This window comes from Pleurodeles waltl, chromosome 6 (assembly GCF_031143425.1).
Source record: "Pleurodeles waltl isolate 20211129_DDA chromosome 6, aPleWal1.hap1.20221129, whole genome shotgun sequence".
Classification (NCBI taxonomy): domain Eukaryota; kingdom Metazoa; phylum Chordata; class Amphibia; order Caudata; family Salamandridae; genus Pleurodeles; species Pleurodeles waltl.
The window spans coordinates 1,604,640,000-1,604,660,806 of NC_090445.1; the positions used below are offsets into that span (position 1 = coordinate 1,604,640,000).

A 20,807-nucleotide genomic window follows, 5' to 3' on the forward strand; every position below is an offset into this window, starting at 1 on the left:
CCCTCTTCAAGGGCAGGTGTCAACTCTTCCAATTTAATCTGTTTCCAAGATCTAATTACTTTACTCCCCATATTACATGAAGGGGGGGAACAAGTAAACACAGTTTTTAAATTCAGAAGATGGTGATCAGTCCAACTTAACTGGGTATTAGTTAGCTCCAGCTGTACCTCAGTGCGAGCAAAGACCCCATCTAATATATGACCCGCTATGTGTGTGGCGGAAGAAACTCTAAGGGTCAAATCTAGGGCTGCCATGAGATCAAGGAATTTCTTAACCACTGGGTTTAAAATCTCATCAAAGTGAATATTAAAATCCCCTAGTATGATTGCCTTAGTAGACATGACCATAGGTTCCAACAGAGTCACCCAAGTTTGAAAAAAATGTGCGAAGGGACCTGGTGGCCTGTAAATTAATAGTCCCTCAAGAAGCACCTGGTTATTTTGTGAGATCTTAAAGGCCATCACTTCACATGTTTCAGAAGGAATGCCCGTTCAAGTGCAGGTAAGGGCGGTCCTGCAAATAATAGCCAAACCACCTCCCCAACACAGAGGTCTATCTAATCTATAGTACGTGTGCTCTGGAGGAGTTGCTTCAATAAAGTCAGGGTCATATTCTAATTTACCCCAGGTTTCTGTCATAAATAGACAGTCAATATGCCAAGCATCAATCATCTCGCAAATTTCTAATTTGTGTTTAGGGAGTGAGAGAACATTAATACGTGCCTGACAAAGCGGCTTAGCATAAGCCACCTTATATCCATTGTTTGTGTTTCCTGACTTCACAATCCTACTATGCTGAGCTCTGACTTCCTTCAGGGTTAAGGGAGCATGTAGTTTCCAGATGCATGCCTTATACATCCAGTCTGACCTACAGTCTAATGGTACCTTATGCTTGCAATGTTTGGCCAACCCCTTGCCAGTAGATGCATAAGGAATAATATCATTATTGAAAAAAAGACCAGAATTTCTGGCCCCTGGGCCCGTTTCGGCGCAGACGGGCTTGTCTTAGGTGCACCTTTGGCGCTCCCGCTGTGCACGCCCACTGCGCGGCCGCTCTGCACCTTTCATTTTATGACGCGTGGTCAAATGACCCGCGTCAACTAGACCGCTGACTCTTCAGTCAGCGTCTACGAACGAAGCCGGAATAAGGGCTCTTACAGACCCTTACTTACACCTAGATATGCCCCACACAGGTTAAAAAATTAAAAAGTGACCCCAATACAACTCCCCTGTGCCCCCAAACAACGCTACCACAAACGTCATTATATTTCATTAAAAAAGGTTTAAAAAGAATAAAAGAACGCTTTAAAAAAGAATAACAACACTCCTCAGAGTGGCGCGCAAGATCTGAACATTGTGACTATCCCATTTTCATAGTTTTACATACATGCATTTTGGGGTATAGTCATGGTTGAGGTGCATAGCAGATGTGACTTGATGACAGGATGTTACATATCTTGCTGACATTTTAGTCTAATTCCTAAGTTGTCTTAGGAAACTGCAGCTTGTCTTCACTTTTTCTTTAGGTGTCTGTGTCTCTCAGATCACTCCAGTGTGTTCTTGGTGCTGAGCCTGGTCTGCTTGGTTTGCCATTGTTTGTAACTATCTGTTTTGAACGTTATTTTGTGACACAAGGCTTGTACCCAATGAGTATGTGTAAGCCAACTGTACAATGTGTTCTTAATCAAGATCTTAGTACAAACGTTTTATAGTTCAATGTCTTAAGCCTGTTTTCTCTAGGCCTCCATGCAGACATTATTTTTGGCCACTTTAGTGGCGGGATTGCCCTTCTACCACTGGAATCCAAAAGCCTTAGGCTTTCTTGTTCCCACTCCAATTTGAGTCTTGGCTCTCCAAAGGTAGTGAGGGAGAGCTGTCAAGGCTTACCTTAGAACAAGCTATAGTGTTTGGCTCTATGATACTGTGACTGAAGAGAGAACACAATAAACATGATTCCAAACTAGAGATACGCCTTTAAAAATGCACATTAACCTGTGTATCTCACCATTCCATAAAGCAGGGATTAAGCTTCTGTATGACTGGCTACTCACAGCCTTGATGCCTGGTTAACCAGAACCACAGCGGCTTTGGTGGTCGTACCCAGGGCACCAAACACAGCTCAACGAGAGACCAGTTACTGCTGCAACTCATCTCACCTCACCTCAGTTATTGGTCTAACTGGTCTCATGAGGCATTTTGTTAGTGTGGGTGTAAACATCCTCATGCTGGGGTTGTTCTGGCACCCAATACTGTGTGAACTGGGTTAACAAACTCAAATGCCTGTGTCTGGAAACTGGTCAGAGTCTGTATTTTCTGTTGACATGGATACACACAAAACCAACAGCATCCACTGAAGTGACAGTTCAGCCAGGAGTAATTTGGGAAGTATTTTTAAGGTGAAGGTCCAAATCCAACTTCAACTGTAACATCTCAAGAATTGTAAGAACTACAGCAGCCATTCCTAGAGATCTGACTAAGGTTTAACTTAGGATGAAAAGCAAAGAAACCTCTCTTTGTGAATCAGGCTATACAGGCTTCCACACACCCAGGGATGCTAGAATAGGTGTTGGGATAGAAATGTCACCGGCAAGGTAATGGGCATTTTCCATTCTACTGTGTGCCCAACTGCATGTGAAGCCAATATCCTGACATTAGGAGGCATAGGTCTGTATTTGGCAATGTGGGGTCCAGGTCCTGTAATGTGGCCTGGAGGGTTGCAAGAAGTGTGACCTCGTAGAAGGCAGTGGACTGCTATCCATGTCATGGGTACATCACTGAAAGCAGTTGTGATAGCTTACTTGGTTTGGAGAATCTGTAGTGTGACCAGTGAGAGTGAAGTCAACTGACTCCTTTTGTGTAAAGTTTTGCTGTTAAGTGAAACCCAGAACCTTGCGCTGACGTCCTATGTACATCTTCAGTGCATATCTGTGCAGGGTATTTGGGCAAACTATTGAGTAGTAAATATCAAGAGACAAAAATATCAGAAAAAAATATTGTGATACAAAAATATAATAATGCACAAATATCGTTGTCAAGATTATTGTTTTTTCAGGTAAGAGATTTGTTGTTAAAAACAGTTTTGTTGTTAATATCGTTTTCAATAATATAGTTCTAAAAATAGTTTTTTACATTTTTTTATTGTATTTTAATTCTAATTTGGTGTTGCTATTATCTGTATAATTGGTATTAATTTTGTAAAATCTAGTTTGTAATTGTCGGGGAATTAGAGGGCCAGATGTAGAAAGAAAACATTTTGCGAGTTGCAAATTGCGAGTACTAGCGACTCGCAATTTGCAACTCGCAAAATGAAATACAGAAAGGTGTCTCAGACAGCTTCTGCGACTCGCTATGGGGTCGCAAAGACCCACCTCATGAATATTAATGAGGTGGGTCGCAGTTTGCGACCCCATAGCGAGTCTAGGCACTCACAGGGATGGTGGCCTGCTGGAGACAGCAGACCACCATGTCCGTGACTGCTTTTTTAATAAAGCAGTTTTTTTTTTCTTTTTGCAGCCCGTTTTCCTTAAAGGAAAACGAGCTGCAAAAAGAAAAACTTCCGAAACCATTTGGTTTCGGTTTTTTCAGAGTAGGCAGTGGTCCATAGGACCACTGCCTGCTCTGAAAAAATATTTTTGTTGGCATTCACTAAGGGGAAGGGGTCCCATGGGGAACCCTTCCCTTTTGCGAATGAGTTACCATCCACTTCAAGTGGATGGTAACTGCGAGTTGGTTTGCGACCGCATTCGCGGTCCCAAAGCAACTCTGCATGGCGATGCGGTCGCAAATAGGAAGGGAACACCCCTTCCTATTTGCGAGTCGCAGCCTCAAATTGCGAGTCGGTACCGACTTGCAATTTGCGGTTATGCATCGCGTTTGGCCTTTTGCGCCTCGCAAACTGCGTTTTTCGCAGTTTGCGAGGCGCAAAAGGCTTGCTACATCTGGCCCTGAATTTTTTATGGAATTGCAAATAGTAATTTATAGTGTGGTAGCAGGTTGTTGGGTTTGTAGGAGGATAGGATGTGAAGATAATTAAGTAATACTTATTTATTAATTAATTATTTAATACTTTTTAAGTTTGTATATGATAGATATTATGTATCTTATGGAATACTGATTTATTGTACTTACGTTTTAGGGGAGGATTGCTATGTTTGTAGGGGTACAAGGCAGGAAAATAATTAGGCAATACTTAACTAACAATTTTTTAATTTATGTTTAATTATTTAATTGCTTCTTAATTATATAAATTATGTAATAATATATCAGAGTTATATTTTGGTGTGGGCTGCTGGGTCTGTAAGCGTAAAGGGTGGGGAGGTAAGTAAGAATTAATTAACTAATAATATTAATTTATAATGAATTATTAAATTGATTATTAATGATGTACATCATTTAAGACTGATGTATTTTAGTTATATTTTAATTGTGGGTTGCTAGGTGTGTAGGGATATAGGATGGGAAATTAATTAAGTGATAATTAAAAATAATAAATAGTAATACATAATCACATATCTAATTGTGTAAATAGTATATACATTGTGTAATAATTAAATATTTAAGCTATGTTTTAGGTGTGTTGATAGAGTTGTAGGGGTACGGAGTGGCAAGTCAATTAAGCAATCATTAATTAACCACTATTTTGTTAAATTAAAATGAATTATTACATTGTTTATGAACTTTGTAAATTAGTTAATTGTTTTTATTTTTTAATATATACTTTATGTTAAGTAATAATGATTAGATCACGAGTTTTATTTTTTTTCTGAATTAATAGGGTTACTCAAATATGTCGACTTTTGGAGTGAAGTAGTTTACCTACTGTTGCTTAGATTGGTATGGAAATAGTAAAGTTAACCCCTCCCCTGTCCACTTTCACTGCTGTTGCACAGACTGTAATGGGGATAGTAAACATTTCCCCTCAGAAGTCCAAAGCTTTCCCTACTGTTGCACAGCCTGGAGTGGGAATAGTAAATCTTACCCCTCTGAAGCCCAATGCTTTCGGTGCTTTTGCACAGAATGGAGTGGGAATAGTAAATTTAACCCATCCAAACTACAACACTTTCCCTACTGTTGCACAAACTGTTGTGGGAATAGTTAATTTAATCCCTCTGAAGTCCAACACTTTTCCTGGTGATGTGCTGTCTAGAGTAGGCATAATATATTTAACCCCACCAAAGTCCCACACGTTCTCTACTGTTGCATTAACTGGAGTAGGAATAGTATATCTATTATTCCCAGACTCCAATATATTTCCTAATATTGGTTAAATATATTTTTTATTATTATTTGTGTTATATTTGAATTGTAAAGTATTTGTATATTTTTGTTATTTGTTTTATAGTATTTTATAAATGTATTTTTCTTTTGGTGGGGAGGGAGACGACTTGCCCCCTCTCCCCAGACCGATCTTGGCCCCAGGAATCCCATTCCCTGAAGCCTGGCCTAATTTTTTTTATTTTTTGGAAGGGAGGCCTAGCAGCCTCCTCCCTAGGCCGATATAGGCCGGGGGGCCCCATCCCCTGGGATGGAGCCTAATTGTTTTTTTGGGATGGAGGGGGGTGTGGACCCCTCCCCAGGGCCGGTTTAGCCTCAGTGAATTCCATCCCTGGGTGCCCTCAGGGCCCAGCTGGCTCCCCGCCTCCTGTGAGAGCCAGCACTGCTGTCACATAGAGCAGGAGCTAGTAGAAAACTGGAAACATGAGCGAGGATCACCACCAAGACAGAAGTGTTTGCAATGCAAGGATGGAGGGACCTGCAGGGCTTATATACCATGAAACAGGAAGTGACAAACAGGAAGAACGAACAACACCATCTCGGATTGGGTAAGGCCACATAGAAATGAATGAGAAAAAAAAGACTCAGTATAAAAGGAAAACGGTAAAGGCAAGCTGGGAAGACAAACACCAAAGAAGAAGACAATATGGAAGACCAAGAAGAAAGAAGACATGAAGACAGAAGAAAAAAGAATAAGAAAGAAGAAAAAAGAGAAAGGACCCAAGGAAGGTAAGTGGGAAGGGAAGTCAGGGGGGCTGCCAGGGTCCGCGGCGCGACCTGGAGCACGAGATGCCTCCTAGGCCGCAGCAAAAAACACCAAAGGAGACCCAAAAAACGGGCCGCGGCGTTACCAGCGTCCCGAAATGCGGACTGCCAGCCTGACCTCTGTCCGAAAAAGGGACACCGCAGTAGTCCGCGGCGTTACACTAAGGGGTCAGGGTGTCCGTACCCTGGCCCCTTTTCTTATTTTTCACATTTTGTTTGGGACTCGGCTGAAGCAACATGGCTGCCTTGTTGAAGTATTGGCAGCCAATCAGATCTCTGCACAAGAGCAGGAGTGGTTGTGAATTCTTCGCTTCCCCATATATACAAATTTGGATTTTCTTTAATAGCTCAAAAAAACTACTGAATGGATTCACACCAAACAACAAAAATGGCTCTTTCTGGACCAAGAGCGACCTTTCCTCCAAATTTGGTGTCCAATGGCTTTGTCACTATCGCTGTTCAAACTTTTCTTCGGAAGTTAACATTGAAAACACAAACATTTTGACCCCCCCCCCTTTATCTCAGCCCTAACTTGACGGATCACCCCCAAAAAAGTTGTGAAGATTCATCATGCTGCGCCAATGATTTTGACAGGTAAAAACTGCTTTTTTAATAGAAACTAGGTCCTATATATAACTACCAGATAATATATATATATATAATTTTATAAATATATATATAAACATATATATAAAGAAACTTTGTGTTTTCTAATGATGTTAGTGTGAAATTGATTTGTTTTAATACTTTATAAGGATAGGGACACAATATTTGTGTTACACAATATTGTTGAATTCAATATTCTGTCAGTGATCAGGGGCTGTGTGTGTGAGTGTGTGTGCGTGTGATCCATTTTTATGCCCCCGGTTTACCCCGGTTTACTATGCCACAAAATAGAGAAAGAGGGCAGCTTCAACAACCAGTAGAAGGCACTGTAGACATTTGTTTGGCAGGAGGTGTGAGACTCAACCACTGAAGTAAAGGAGGATGGGGACATGGCTTTTCTTACAAATTCAAAGAGGAGCTTGTTAGCAATGGGCTACTGATTAGTTATTCCTGTGCACTGTCATTTGGTAGATGGTAGGTGTAAGCGGTGAGACTGCCGTTTCTGCTTAATCAAGGTGAAGACGTTTTTAGGGAGGGCTTGCCCTTTTATCTGTCTCATATGACTTTTTCAGGAAGGTTCATGACAAGCAAGTGCAACAACATCACACTACATTGAGCACTTGTTTAGGATTCTCTTGCTTGGAGCCAGTCCCATTGCTTCCTGCTGTGATTACCATCACATTAATTAAACACTGTGTCTACAGAGCAAATTGGAAAAAGAATCAGCCTACACCAGTTGTGAAGCCTTAAACAGTGGATCAACATCCACTGTCAGTGAAATAAAAGTGGACCGTTATCCCCCCACTTTGTTTTATTCTCAAGTTCTTATCAACCAAGGGAATGCTACACAGAGTACTGAAGCAGCTGCTGTGTACCCTGGGCTGGTGTCTGCTGACAACCAGTCTGGCAGAGTTCAGGGGATCTAAGTGTGCCCTTTTTGCTGGAGGAGGGTTACCTGGAAGAATGCCTGCCTGTTCAGAGTGGAAAGGAGTGTGCCTGACCCTTCAGGCCCCCTCAGGAGGAGAAGCTATCCAGAAGGAGAAGTCCAGCAAGCTCCCAACCAGAGCAAAACCAAGAGAGATATGACTTTCTCAGAGTGCAACTGTGCCTTGTGGGGATGTCTCCACGGGTTCCTCTGTGAAGTTTCACTGTGAGCAGCAACTCAACTGAACCTGAACAACCAAACATATCGCCCAGAGTATTGCAGTGAGCCTAAAGACTGGCGCTGCCACTTTTGAAGCAGTGAAGAGAGAATGCCTTGTCGTGGACGCAAGAAGCCCAGAAGCAGTAGTTGCCAGAAGGCACCATTTCAAGGGATTTAGCTTGGAGGCTGCAACTTACACCCCAGAAATTTATGAGTGCATACAATATATCTAAATCTAGGTATAACACACTATTTCAAAATGAGACATAAAATAAAAACATTGGCCTTTTATGCACAAGTATTTCATGTGTTTGGAATTGCCTTTGGCTGATTTAAGACTAGTAGAGGTACAATCATAAAGAATAAATATTTTGTATTCAGTTATGTACATTGGATATACTATGAAAATGACAAAAATGAATTGTTTATAATACTGAATGTATAATCCTTTGATATGAAATATAAAATGAATAAAAATGATGTTTCCTGCATGATCAGAACAGTACAAAGGGTATCCAACCTTGACATTTGGAATTTGTTATGAAAAAACGTTCCTACTTTTTTCCAGGGGCAAAGAACTGCAAGGAGCTGCAAGAAAGAGGAACCATTATGAGTGGATGGTACACTATCTACCCTGAAGGGTGTAAAGCTTTGACTGTGCTCTGTGATATGGACACTGATGGAGGAGGATGGATTGTAAGTATGTGAAGAAAGGACAGATATGTCTAAGATATTTAGACCCTCATGATGAATGGCCTCCTAATTGAGATGGGGCCAGTAACAGCAATTACTAGCCCCATCGGAATTATGAGCCCTGCTTCTGAAACGCTACATATCTCTTTACTTTCACATGGAGATTTCAATTGCTGAGCAAAATAAAAAAATAATTACCTGGGAAATGTAACTTGAATTACGATTTTCCCCTGTCAATCCTCAGTAACTGGTGGATTCTCAGGTTCCAGCTCATATTGGGCCAAATGTTCCCCACCCTCGGAGTTATGAGTACCCCAATATTAGTAGCTCTGTGGGTGGGGACATCATCATCATCATTTACTTTATTTCGGTAAGAGAAACATACCATAGAAGTACAATACATAACAATACGAAAAATAGGTTATAAGAGAAAATACGCAGTAAAATGAGTAGCAGACATTAAGAAGAAAAGTGTTAAAACCAAGGTAAAATAGACATAAAAAGGATTTATTTCTCCAATAATATAGTACTTAAACAAAAAAAAATACATCCAGTCACAGAAAATGGCAAGCTAATAACATACACCTAAATACAATAAATATGCATAAAGAGATCTAAATCTAAAAAACAGCTACCCAATCTTATTCTTTAAAATCGCTAGTCTAAAACGCCATATTGATTCAAAATTTTTTGCCACAGGATAGACTATATGAACAGATGAATCAGATTTAAAAATTCTCTCGGCAAGTAAACAATTCCTAAAACCCATTTGTTTGCATAGGGGACCAATCCAAGAGGCCCTCTGTTTGTCATATGCACGACATTGAAAGAGGACGTGAAGGACAGACTCCTCGTTCTTACATCCCATCGGGCATAACTTATTGGTGGAATTAGACCATTTATAAGTTAAAGAACACAGAGGGAGGGACCCTAATCTAAATCTAATAAAGAGGGCACGCACGGATGGAGAAAGTGCTGCATCCATAAAGGGCTCCAGCTCATAGTGACATTTAAATTGCAAAAAGCTATCAGACATAGAGAACGGCACAACTTCGGCCAATTGAACAGTTTGAACTTTGAGCCAAAAAGCATCCTTCAATGTCTGAACAGTGTTTTTAGGAATAGAAGAGGGATCCTTCCAATAGGACCCTAGACGGAGATGCAATAGAGACCGTTTGACATAGACACACCAATTAATTTTAGTATTGAGGTTGGGGCCCACCAGATTGTGCAGCCCACATCTGAATGGAATAAGGGCGTCTGATGACCATAACCGAATCCAAAACAGAAGAGGCCTTAAAGCAGCAATCTGGTTAATTGGAAAAAGATTTAGATCCATTCGGATAGGCAAAGATGGACTGCTAGAAAGAACTTTTAACAACATCTTCAAGAACTGATTTTCCACCCTAACCAAATTCTCCAGATTGCAATGACCCCATAGCTCAGCACCATACAGAGTCCCCCCAGGGCTTGTGATTTATATATTTCAAGAGCAGCAGTCATAGCAAAACTGGGCGATCTGGTGGTTGCAAATCTCACGATGCCACCCGCCCTTTGCTTCAGGCACATTAGTGATTTCTAGCAATGGGCGTGCCAATGGTGTGAATCTTCTAATTTTATGCCTAGGTAATCAAAAGAGCCCAATCCTTTCCAAGGAAACACCTTCTAAATAAACAGGTCTCTTCATTTTCTGCTTTTTGTCCCCAAACACCATGTATTTCGTTTTTGCTGAATTGATTTCCAGACCATGATCCTTGCAGAACTCCATGAACCTAGCAAGCAAGCTTGAAAGGCCCATGGCTGTTCGAGAAAGTAGCAAGGTTTCATCAGCGAATAAAAGACATGGGAGCTTCTGCCCTCTCATACTAGGGGCATCACCGGGACAATCCAAAAGGTAGGGAATACAAGCATTGAGAAATAGGAGAAACAGGGTGGGCGCAAGAACACAACCCTGCCTCACACCGTGAACAGTGGGGAATGCTGGAGTCAGATCACCTGCCAGGCCCCATCATACTTTGGCACAATTGCCAGAGTAAAGATCTTTAATTATATTAAGCATGGAGCCAGGGACTCCAGCTTTACTCATAACTTCCCACCTTTCCAGACCTTTTTCTGTGCCACTCATAATCAGGCCGTAAAGTCTGACATCATTTTAGACTCTCTGTCGTCAGATGTAATGCTGCTGATTAAATCAAACCATTCTGGTTAGCAGACAGTGGGACATCCACACAAAGACTTGATTTGCTCTTCATTCATTCTTTCCTCTGTTGGAACCTAGCTGGGAGTTTTCAAATTCTTGTGTTAACTTTGATCTCCACTGAGACCTTCACCACAGTCCAAAACTAGGAATTTCTCTTGTCAAGCATTAAATTGTATTCAGTATTTGAACTTCTTCCTGCTGATAACATTCAACTTTGTGTGACTGTTTATTTTAGATTTTTTTAAAGGTTAACCATTCTTCCTTATAATTAAAATCCACTGCCCTCAAAATTTAAAGGTGATTTGTGTCATTATACCCTTGAAGTAATGTAGTGCTCCACGTATTTTATTGCTGTCCTTGTACAGCATAATGCTCTGCAGGACAAGGGATACAGATGGTGCCAAAATAATTACTCTGGGAAGACAGTGGGTGTGGGGACAAATGAAAGGTGGGATGAGCAGAGTCCCATTCCTCTAGCAGATGTCTATGATGGTGTTTGCCCTGAACCTCCTCTATATTCACAAATATTCCCCCTCGAATCCAAGGGCATATTACCCTTTTTGCAAATCCCTTACCTTAAAAGGCATATCATTACAATGGATACCCGATGTTACAGATTGTTTCTTTATCACAAAATCATTTTGGTCTACCTGAATTTGTTTTGTTTCCTAAAAGCAATCTAAGGGCCTCATTACGAGTTTGACGGTCAGACCAGCCAACTGCCAAAGCGATGGGGAGGAGGCCTTCACCAAGCCGGCAACCTCTCCCCAATCGTATTACGAAGTTTCCACCATGCTGATTGGTGGAAACATTGTATTACGACGTTTCCACTGGTCAGCCCGGCAGAAAGAGTGCCACAGCCTTACAGCACCCTCGGAATGTACACTGTTTACAGCACAGGCACAAGCAAATTCCGAGGATGCTGGCAGGGGGGGGGGCAGCACTGGCTTTCCGCCAGCCTTTCCATGGTGGTTAAACCGCCATGGAAAGGCTGGCAGAAAGTATAGTCATGATCAGCATGGCGGTGCTGCCATGAGCACTGCTGTGGCAGACCCAGACTCCGAGCACCGCCACCCTGTCGGGATCTGTGATTCTGGCAGTGGCGGCAGTTTTCTGGCAGTCCAACTGCTAGGGTAGTAATCTGATGGTTCGTCTGCCAGGAGTGCAGCGGTCCGACCGCCACTGTGAGTTTTGGAGTTGCACGACCCCCAAACTTGTAATAAGGCCCTAATTCATTTGATATCCAGAGAGAGGATATTACTAAAGCATCGGCACATTGAATACTGCTGTAATGCTTGGGAGGCCATGGTTTATCTCTATACTGCATTGAGACAGTAGTCAAGTTACTACAGAAAGAAGTATAATCAAAACATTTGTCATCTTGAGAGATACTTAGCTCTACTACTGTAGTGTATGGGGATAGGCATATATTGTAACATGATAGGCCTTGACATAACTAAAGCATTCACCCTCTTGAGGGCAGTCAAACACCCACACTGAGCAATAACAATGACATCTATGGCGCTACTCGTTTTGAAGGATCTGTTTCAACACTTCGTGATATACAGCAGTGGTGAAGACTGTATTCACCTGTAACTTTTAATGGTGTGAGTACACATACATGTGCACTCTCAAAAGCTGTATGATTCTCTTTCTTTGTTGTGGTGAGGAGAGGCAGGGATCACTAACCCTGTAAGTACATTTCAGCCTTTGGGACTTCATGGAAGATATGCAGCATGTCAATTGTTTTGGGGGATGGGTTAAAGAGAGGGACAAATATCTGTATCCTTGCTTATCTTTTGTGTTTTTACTGGAGAGGTAGAGTCAATGTTTTAAATTTAGCAGTTCTATAATGCCTATCATCTGGGCATGTAGCATTCCCAGTAACCTGCACGGTTCTGAACTTTCACACTGACCAGAGTGAAGGCCTTTGCAATTCTGTTCCTATTGATTTCTCATGTGACCCCTTTGTGCGGCTGAGAGTAACACTAAAGGACATTATCGCTGCACAACATCGCCACTCCCATCATTTCTCGAGGCTGAATGTACATTTATTTTTCATACCCTTCAGCAGTCTTTGTTTAGGAGGACCAGTTCTGATTTTTAGGCCTCAATGTGTATAGTCAACGTAAGAATTCAAACAGCTGAAAGGACCTCCAAAAAACAACACATGCTACGTAACAAACAAAACGCTGTCTTTAATTAAATCTAAATACTTATCTATACATCCAAGTAAACACACTCCAATAATTGTAATGTCTTATCTTTTCATAAAGTATTTATTTTCTTGCAAAACAGGATTTCATTCACACATAAGACATCAATAGCATTACAGTGCAATTACAAACTTATTTGCATCATATTTTTAGTAAATGTTGGTTTACCATGCGGGTTGTGTTGATTTTAGTGTGGGATGTCTACTTTTGGCTTCTTCGTTACCTGAATAGTTCTGTCAGCCATACTTAATAACCAGCTACCCCTAATAACCAGCTACACCTAGTAGCCAGTAACATGATGGTGAGTGAGGAATGCTCCACTGGCCTGATCATGATGTGACAGGCCCTGCCTCCAAGTAATTGTCAAAGTGAGTTGACTCAGGGCCCCTCTCTAAGATTGGTCAGACCTCTTAATACTAACTTTGTTAATACTGTGAATGAATGAAAAATATTCACTTTGTGTATCCTGAATCTTATATCTGTGGAGTTAAATATGTGTATAGCCACAACAGAATGTCAGTAGGCAAATTTAACTAACTTTGATGCTAATTAGGACCGCCCTTACTCGAAGCTGAGGAATTTTAATACAACTAGTCATCGATCTTTGATTCTGACATGGTTGCCCTCCCGTTAGGGAATGGAAGGAAGGAGATAGTCTAGGCGACTACAGTTGGCACAGAGAGCTTTAGCATTTGACCTTTGAATATGTCTTGAATATTTATGAACTCTATGATCAGGGTAAATCTTTAACAGGTTGGAAGTAAAGGGTGACCTCAACTCTCTAAAAATCGATCTTCAAATGATTGTTTCTATTCTATCTAAAATGGGCAGTTTTGTGTAAAAGCGTTTGCCACTTGGTATTTGATTTTCTGGTCAAGGCTCATTCAGGCTTCAGTGTATAATCTGGTTAATTTCTATGCATCTTCAATTTAGTTTTCATTTAAAGCCACTGATTACCATTTGATCAAGGCAACTGTTAGATCCAAAAGGGTAACTCTGATTAGTATGCTTACGAAAGATCTCCTTTCCTTCCTATTGCCAGAAACAATGTAAATCAATTAAGGCCAACATTAAACTATTAAACTAACCACTATAGGGTGAAAGAAGAATTACAAATTAGTTTTCAAAAGGGCATCTGTAAGAGACAAAAGATCACGAGTGGTTAAAATGACAAAAGGCAGCATTTCAGACACAAATGCAGTTTACGCCCCAATCAAATGAAGACTGCAAAGGTATCTTTTAAAATCTGAAATCATGGGCTCCAAGTAGCATTGTCTAGGAAATCCACTTTCTACATTTAAGGAGTTGGGCTTCGTCCCAGGAACCCTGGCAGTTTGAGAGATGCACTATTTTTGTGCCAAAATTTAACCTGAACTTGGTGCACATAAATACAAGAGAAGGTACCTCACAGAAGCAACATCAAAGATCACTGACACAAAAGTTACTTTGTTCTAGGCTTCTCTTCATTAGTGCTCACTCCAAGGATAAAGGATACCTGCAAGCATTTTCTCGAATGTCCTTTGTGGTTTACTAGGTAAACACATTAAGATGACCTGCTGATAACTGCAGGGGCGGCTGTCACCAATCTAAAGTGGTGGGACAGGGTTTTTTTAGGGGAAAAATAATAAAACAATTCTAAACTTACCTGCTGCTCCTGCTGCCGGCCGCCACGGTACTCCTCACCTTCCGGCAGTCACTGGGTCACAAGCACAGGCTCCCAATCTGGACCCTGCTCTGATGCTATACCAAACATTAGAGAAGTGCTGGGATGGGCCTGAGAGGGCTGGTCTGACACTTGCTCAGGCACAGGGAGCCCATTACATTTCTCCACCCGGATGTGTAACACAGCTAAGTTGGAGAAATGTAAGTGCGCATGTTGGTTTGGCCAACTTAGAAGGCTCACTATACCGACAAGCTCATTCATAGTACTCCTCCTCCCTGCCATGGCCTGGCCCCGTCCCGGATTCCATGGCCTAGTCAGGCAGTGATAAATAAAATGTTAATAAAATTGTTTTAATATCATTTTATTTTTCATTGAATGACTTTGAGCAGGGTGGCAACACTCCTCCGCTATTATGGAGAAGCTACCCCTGGATAACAGTTCCTAACACTGTCCAGGGCCGCGGTGGCGGTCTCACTGCCGATGGCCCGGCGGTGAAGACCACCACATAACGAGTGTGGCGGTTTGGCCTGTGCCAAACTGCCACTTTCCTGTGGTTACCACAGGGCGGTCGGTCCGGCGGGCCAGAGATAAGCATCTCCGACCCTGCAGACCACCCAATACCACTGTCGGTATCACAAGTCCCCTGTCTGCCAGAAATTATATGGCGGTTGCACCGCCGCAAAATCCCTGGTGGTTAGGAAAAGACCGCCAAAGTCAGAATAACCACCTGAGTCTAACTATGTGATGGAAATGAGGGAGTTATCTTGTTGCCTGCTGGTGTGTTTCCTCAGTGTAGTGGAGAACTACCCACTATTGCACAGCTAAACATATATCAGGGTGATATAAAAAGTTTAAAGAACATGTCTTTCGCTGTACGTGTTGAATACGCATACACATAAAGAGACCTTAGTAAGGAGAGATTGACATGTTTCATTGGTTAAGAAACTGTGGCAGTTTCAATAGGACTCGCAGATAGTAAGGCAGATGGAGGTTTTCTGAAAATTGCTCCTGAACCCAAAGATGCTTATTCATTCTAGGTTCCCTAGTGTAAACGATGGGCAAAACATTAAAAAAAGAGTCCTCCCATGGAAAAGGCCTTTGAGAGAGGAATGTGCAGACATACCAGAAACTGTTGCAGTACCACAATAAGGATGTTCTCTTCATGACATGCTGCAATTGCTTTACAATGTAGTAGAGGACAGAGCAAATCTAGCCTCTGTGGGTGGCAATTGAAGTACACGCCTGCATGGTTTCACGTCCCACGTGAAAGAAGCTCACTATTGGCAAATTAGTAAAACCACAGTGAATCCCATCAGTGGATAGAAAAAATGATGGGACTACAAAAAGAAAACAAGGACTGTCTGAATATATGAAGAAATCTGGATGTCATATATTTAAAAACTGTACAAAAAAACAAAGAATAGTATTGATAGAAAGCACACACATTCCAAAGCAATGCAATTGGAAGAGTTTATAAAGCCCACCGTAGAACAGCAAATAAATAGATTCATCAAAGCTTTGAAATTCTTGAATAAAAATTCTCACTGTCTAAACTGTTTCTTAGTTTCCATTATTCAAATAGAATATAAAGAGTGAGCATCATTATCATCCTATTTTGTCTTCTATGTTTCAATGCAGAATTATTCCCGCTTTTTGGAAAGGAAATGTAATTTGTTATCTACAAAAAAGTAGCAAAGATATTCCAGGAGAAGTATTGTGTCATTAAACACCTGATTATACACCTGGAGACTGCAGGAGAAATATTTACCAAACATCTCATGCGGTTGCTTTAGGACTGGGCACATGGATCTCACTTAATCCATAGCAAACAAATGGAGGCCCAGACTGCCCATTTTTCCATTAGGCATTTTCCAACTCAACTGAAGCATTTGGATGCTGGTTTTTAAGGCAGGGGTCACTGCTGGTACCTCTGCGTTCTTAAGCTCCCCTAGGTAAAACAGCAGGCACAGGTGGGCTTCAGGAGAAGAGAAGAAAGAGGAGAGAGAGATGAGAAACGAAGAAGGGAGTTGGGCTGGTTTGAACATTTTTGCCAGAGGTACTTTTGGTTTCTGGCCTGGCACTGAACAAATTGGCTATTGTCCTAAATCTTCACCTAAAGATAATGCATTAAAATTGAAGAGATTAAAGCATGTCTGGGGTGCGAAATTAGGACGTCTTCCATTGATTTTAGCACAACTTTCAATACATTAAAAACACGATATTCCAGAACCTCTGTTACACTTGATAATAATAGCATCCATAACAGTTTGCAACTAGCCCCTGTATCATTTTCCCTGTACATGGCAGGCCTTAACTGCTAAATTTCAAAAGACCAGAACTATCCATTAGGTTGGGAAATTTCACCATAAATTTACCAATGTATGAAGATGATATAGTCCTAATTGAATTTACACCAATCAGTGTGTAACCTTTGTCTTCTGGGTAATTTTGCTTGAAGGAATGCCATGTTATTTTCTTTTTATTGAGAATAACAGCTCACACAACACGTTTATAGAGCTATGGGGTCTAAAACTAGTAAAATACCATCACAGTTAAGATGGAAATAGAGGGTCAATAACTCTTATTGCAGATAAAGATATATTTTAGGTTTTATTTCCTAAAAGATTTGAGATGCTTGACATTTTCAAATCCAATTGAATTAAATTCCATAAAGTAGGAGCCAGAACTGATAAAGCTCTTCCACCTAATCCAGGTTTCCTAAAACAGGGAACAATTAGATGTAGCTCACAAGTCTATCTAAAGCTGCGTCTATGAACATACTATTTAGGGTGTTACTGGTGCCATGCTGAAAGAAGTTTATGAGTAAAGGATTATTTTCCTAATGGGAAGCCAGTGGAGACTTTCCAGAGTAGGGTAAGCTGAACTAAATGTAATGCCTCCTAAGACCAATCATGCTGCCTCATTTTGAATTGTTTAAAGCCATCTTCCTAAGACATGTTCAAGGCCCATGTAAAAGGACATTGTAGTAGTCCATCTGGAAACAGCTTCTTTGTCATAATAAACATAGACTGAGTGAATAATCTTGCCTTGTTTCTATGCAGGTGTTCCAGAGACGATGGGATGGCTCAGTGGATTTCTTCCGTGACTGGAACTCATATAAGAGGGGGTTTGGAAGCCAGATGACTGAGTTCTGGCTTGGAAACGACAATCTCCATTGGTTGACATATACCGGTATGTATGAAGGGCTAATATTCTACCACTCATTTCACTCTTAATATGTATTGCAAGTGAGTGCAGAATAACCACACCACCTAAGGTGCAACTAAGGGACCCTGGAGCCACTTTTCACAATGTAAAATCAAAATCAAGAAAACCCTTTTGTTGAAATTTAGTTCTGCACATTCAGTACGCCTGGATTTTTTGCTTTGTTGCTTTTTTGATCACTAGGTTTTGGACTACGTATGACTCACCAAAGGTAATCACATTGCAAACGTACAACTCATGCTTACTGCCAGTGCACCCTTTGTAAGAAAAGGATGGTGCAACACACCAAGGGTAAGGGACACTGAGCTAGTTACATGTGAACACAGGTACACCTGTGCGGGCTGTACCTGGGAGACTACTGTTATGCGCAGGCCAGTAACTGTGCACACACAGCCTGATTCAGTGAAAACTCTGCAGGATTAGATATTCACCTGGGATAGACCTTATAATGTTAGGGTACACTAAGAAGGAAAGTCAGTGTTATTTACTGTTTTGTCTATAGTGATGCCTTAGAGTGCAGCTTTGCTTCCTTTTGGCCTACATAGGCCATTGACATCTTGAATTGGGGTGTAAACTATGCTGGAAAATCAGTTCTGTAATTTCCAAAATAATATCTATGCACTTTTTGGGTCATGTAGAATTTTCACATTTCTTTGGCTCAGCTCGGGATCAGACACCAGGTATTTTATCAACCTGCTGTGCCCGGTTAATTGCATTTTTTCTCCAGCAACAGGAACAAAGACCTCCCCACACAAAAGGAAAAATTAAAGTACTTCATCCATCTCCTGAGGAGGAAAAGGTTGGAGCAGAATAATGTGCATCAATCACTCAGCTGTCACACTGTATCAGAGATTGACCTGCCCAAGCCCACAGAACAAATGAGAGAGCCCAGACAACTGGAGCCAATCCAGGAAGGTGTCTCTCATTGAACTTTTGGTGTGCAAGACTCTGGCAGTGATATCAGTGAAGGGTGGAGTTGAGACCATAGGATCAGATGTAACAGTGACTCCTGTACGACAACATTTTGAACTGCCCAGCATGCTGGGCAGGAGGATTGAGGTAAGAGTGGAGTGTTGATGTAGCAAACTAGGATTGGCCAGGGTTGCCTGACTTCTGGAACCTTTTTCTCCCTTTAAAAACTCTTGCACAAGGGGGGAGACTCTCACTTGCCAGGTGATTTCACTGAGCTTTGCTGCTGGACCCTGGGAGTACCATGGAGAGCTGGAAGGAGGTTCCCCCTAATGCCCACAAAAGCCTAAGGACTCTGCCCAGTTATCCCCAGGACCAGTGGGTCTTACCTAGAGCCAGTGAAGCTGGCTCCCTTAAGCCCCTTGAGGACCAGTTGGGGGAACGCCCTGACATTTGTGCACAGAAACCAAGATGTGCAGGGAGCCAGGAGAGCCAGCTCCTTGAGTACTGCACCACTTCGGAGCTGAGGAGGGTTGTAGCAACTGTCCCTGCTGGCTAGAGCTCATCACCAAGATTAAATTGAGCCAAAGATTGTCAACATTGGCCCATTGGGGCCTGAGTTATGCCATTTTTAAGTTTGGGAACCTTTCCTCGCACAGAGCATGTGAGACTCTGCTGTCTCATCCTGTAAATACCCATAGGGTGTGCCAGGGCCCAGGGATTGGTGCAAGGAATATTCTAGGTATATCTCCAGGCTCCAGGGAGGGGGCATGCATGTGCCCACCCCCTTGCTCTTCTCTACGCCCGGGATCCCCATCCTCGGGCTTATTCCTTTTCCGGTGGATAGGAGCCCACACTGACCCCCTCATGCCAAAGAAAGAAAACTGGTGGAGGAGCGCCGTAGTGCCCCCCCAGTCACAGTGGCCTCACCTCGCTTTCAATGCCCTATGTCTGGGGGTTGAGGTGGCCACCACAGAAGGACGTACCTGCCTGCAGGTGTGAGCAAGGAGAAGTAAGCTGTGGAGCTGGTGGGGCAACAGGGGGTGGGCTCCCTCAGCTACCCCTAATGTTTGGGGCCATGTGAGTGCCTGAGTGACACTGACCACCCCCAAATCCAACAGCAAACACCGCACAACGTGAAGCAGCGCTGCCCAGAAACAAGCAGCTGCTCTCCCCAGGCACAATGGGAGGGCCTCTCATAAGATATCCACTACTCCTCCTTAAAAAGTGGAAGGGGAGCTGCAGAAAGGATTGGAGGAGTACCCACCCTATGTTCGTGGGACAACAAATAACTTACCGCCCCAAAATTCCTCATTAATTTCAAGCACTATCAAGGCTGGAACTTTTGCTCTACATCTAGGAGTTCTGGGCCCGCTAGGGTTTATGCTCATGATTACAATTGTTATGGTGTAAAAGGCCTGAAGGTGGGTAAATGAAATAGCATGTCTTGAAGCTCCTTTTAAGGGCCAAGTTTATGGTTGCAATGTGATGTCTTTACAATGTGATGCACTCTAGGGCAGCTTTTATAACTAGGATTCCCATTTTATGGAATTTGTTTTTTTACATTTCCATCTGTATTTATCCATATTTACATTTTTGTTAATTGTATCTTTATTATCCATATTTATTTTGGGGATTGTGAAAAAATGAAACTGAAACGGGTATACTTCTACATTTACTTACCCAATAAATGTGCACTCTTACTTGAATGGCCGACAGGTTCCAGTGGTATGAACACCCTCAGATGGCTGATCAATGTATTTATATACAAAAATCCAGATTTAGTAACATCTTTGTGCATATCTACTGCTGTTTATGTCTCATTACTAACATTTATTTATTTTTGATGCCCCACCCACCCCGACCCTTTACCTGTTAAACCGTACTTCTGTTGGCCTGGTAGTCATAGCTGAGAGCATTTTGAATAATTCAAAAACAACCTAATTTCTGTTTTTATCCACATTTAAAAATAAATATAGACAGGAAAATAAATGGGTTTGGTCTGTATTTATCTGTAAAAAACAGTAAAAATGGAAAACAGGAAGCCTTATTTCTAATAGCATTTTTTTGCCGAAAATATATAGCAATTACATTAACACGTTTTGCTTAATGT

General features: G+C 41.7%; 1 protein-coding gene across 3 annotated transcripts in view; it reads left to right on the forward strand.

The window, feature by feature from the left end:
- LOC138301220 (ficolin-1-like) overlaps nt 1–20,807 on the forward strand; it is a 165,232-nt gene that overhangs the window by 46,069 nt on the left and 98,356 nt on the right. For all 3 annotated transcript variants that reach the window (XM_069241462.1, XM_069241465.1, XM_069241464.1), the window contains exons 7-8: nt 8,357–8,484; nt 17,623–17,752. In XM_069241462.1, the coding sequence (XP_069097563.1) occupies nt 8,357–8,484; nt 17,623–17,752 (258 nt within the window). The remainder of the gene's footprint in view (nt 1–8,356; nt 8,485–17,622; nt 17,753–20,807) is intronic.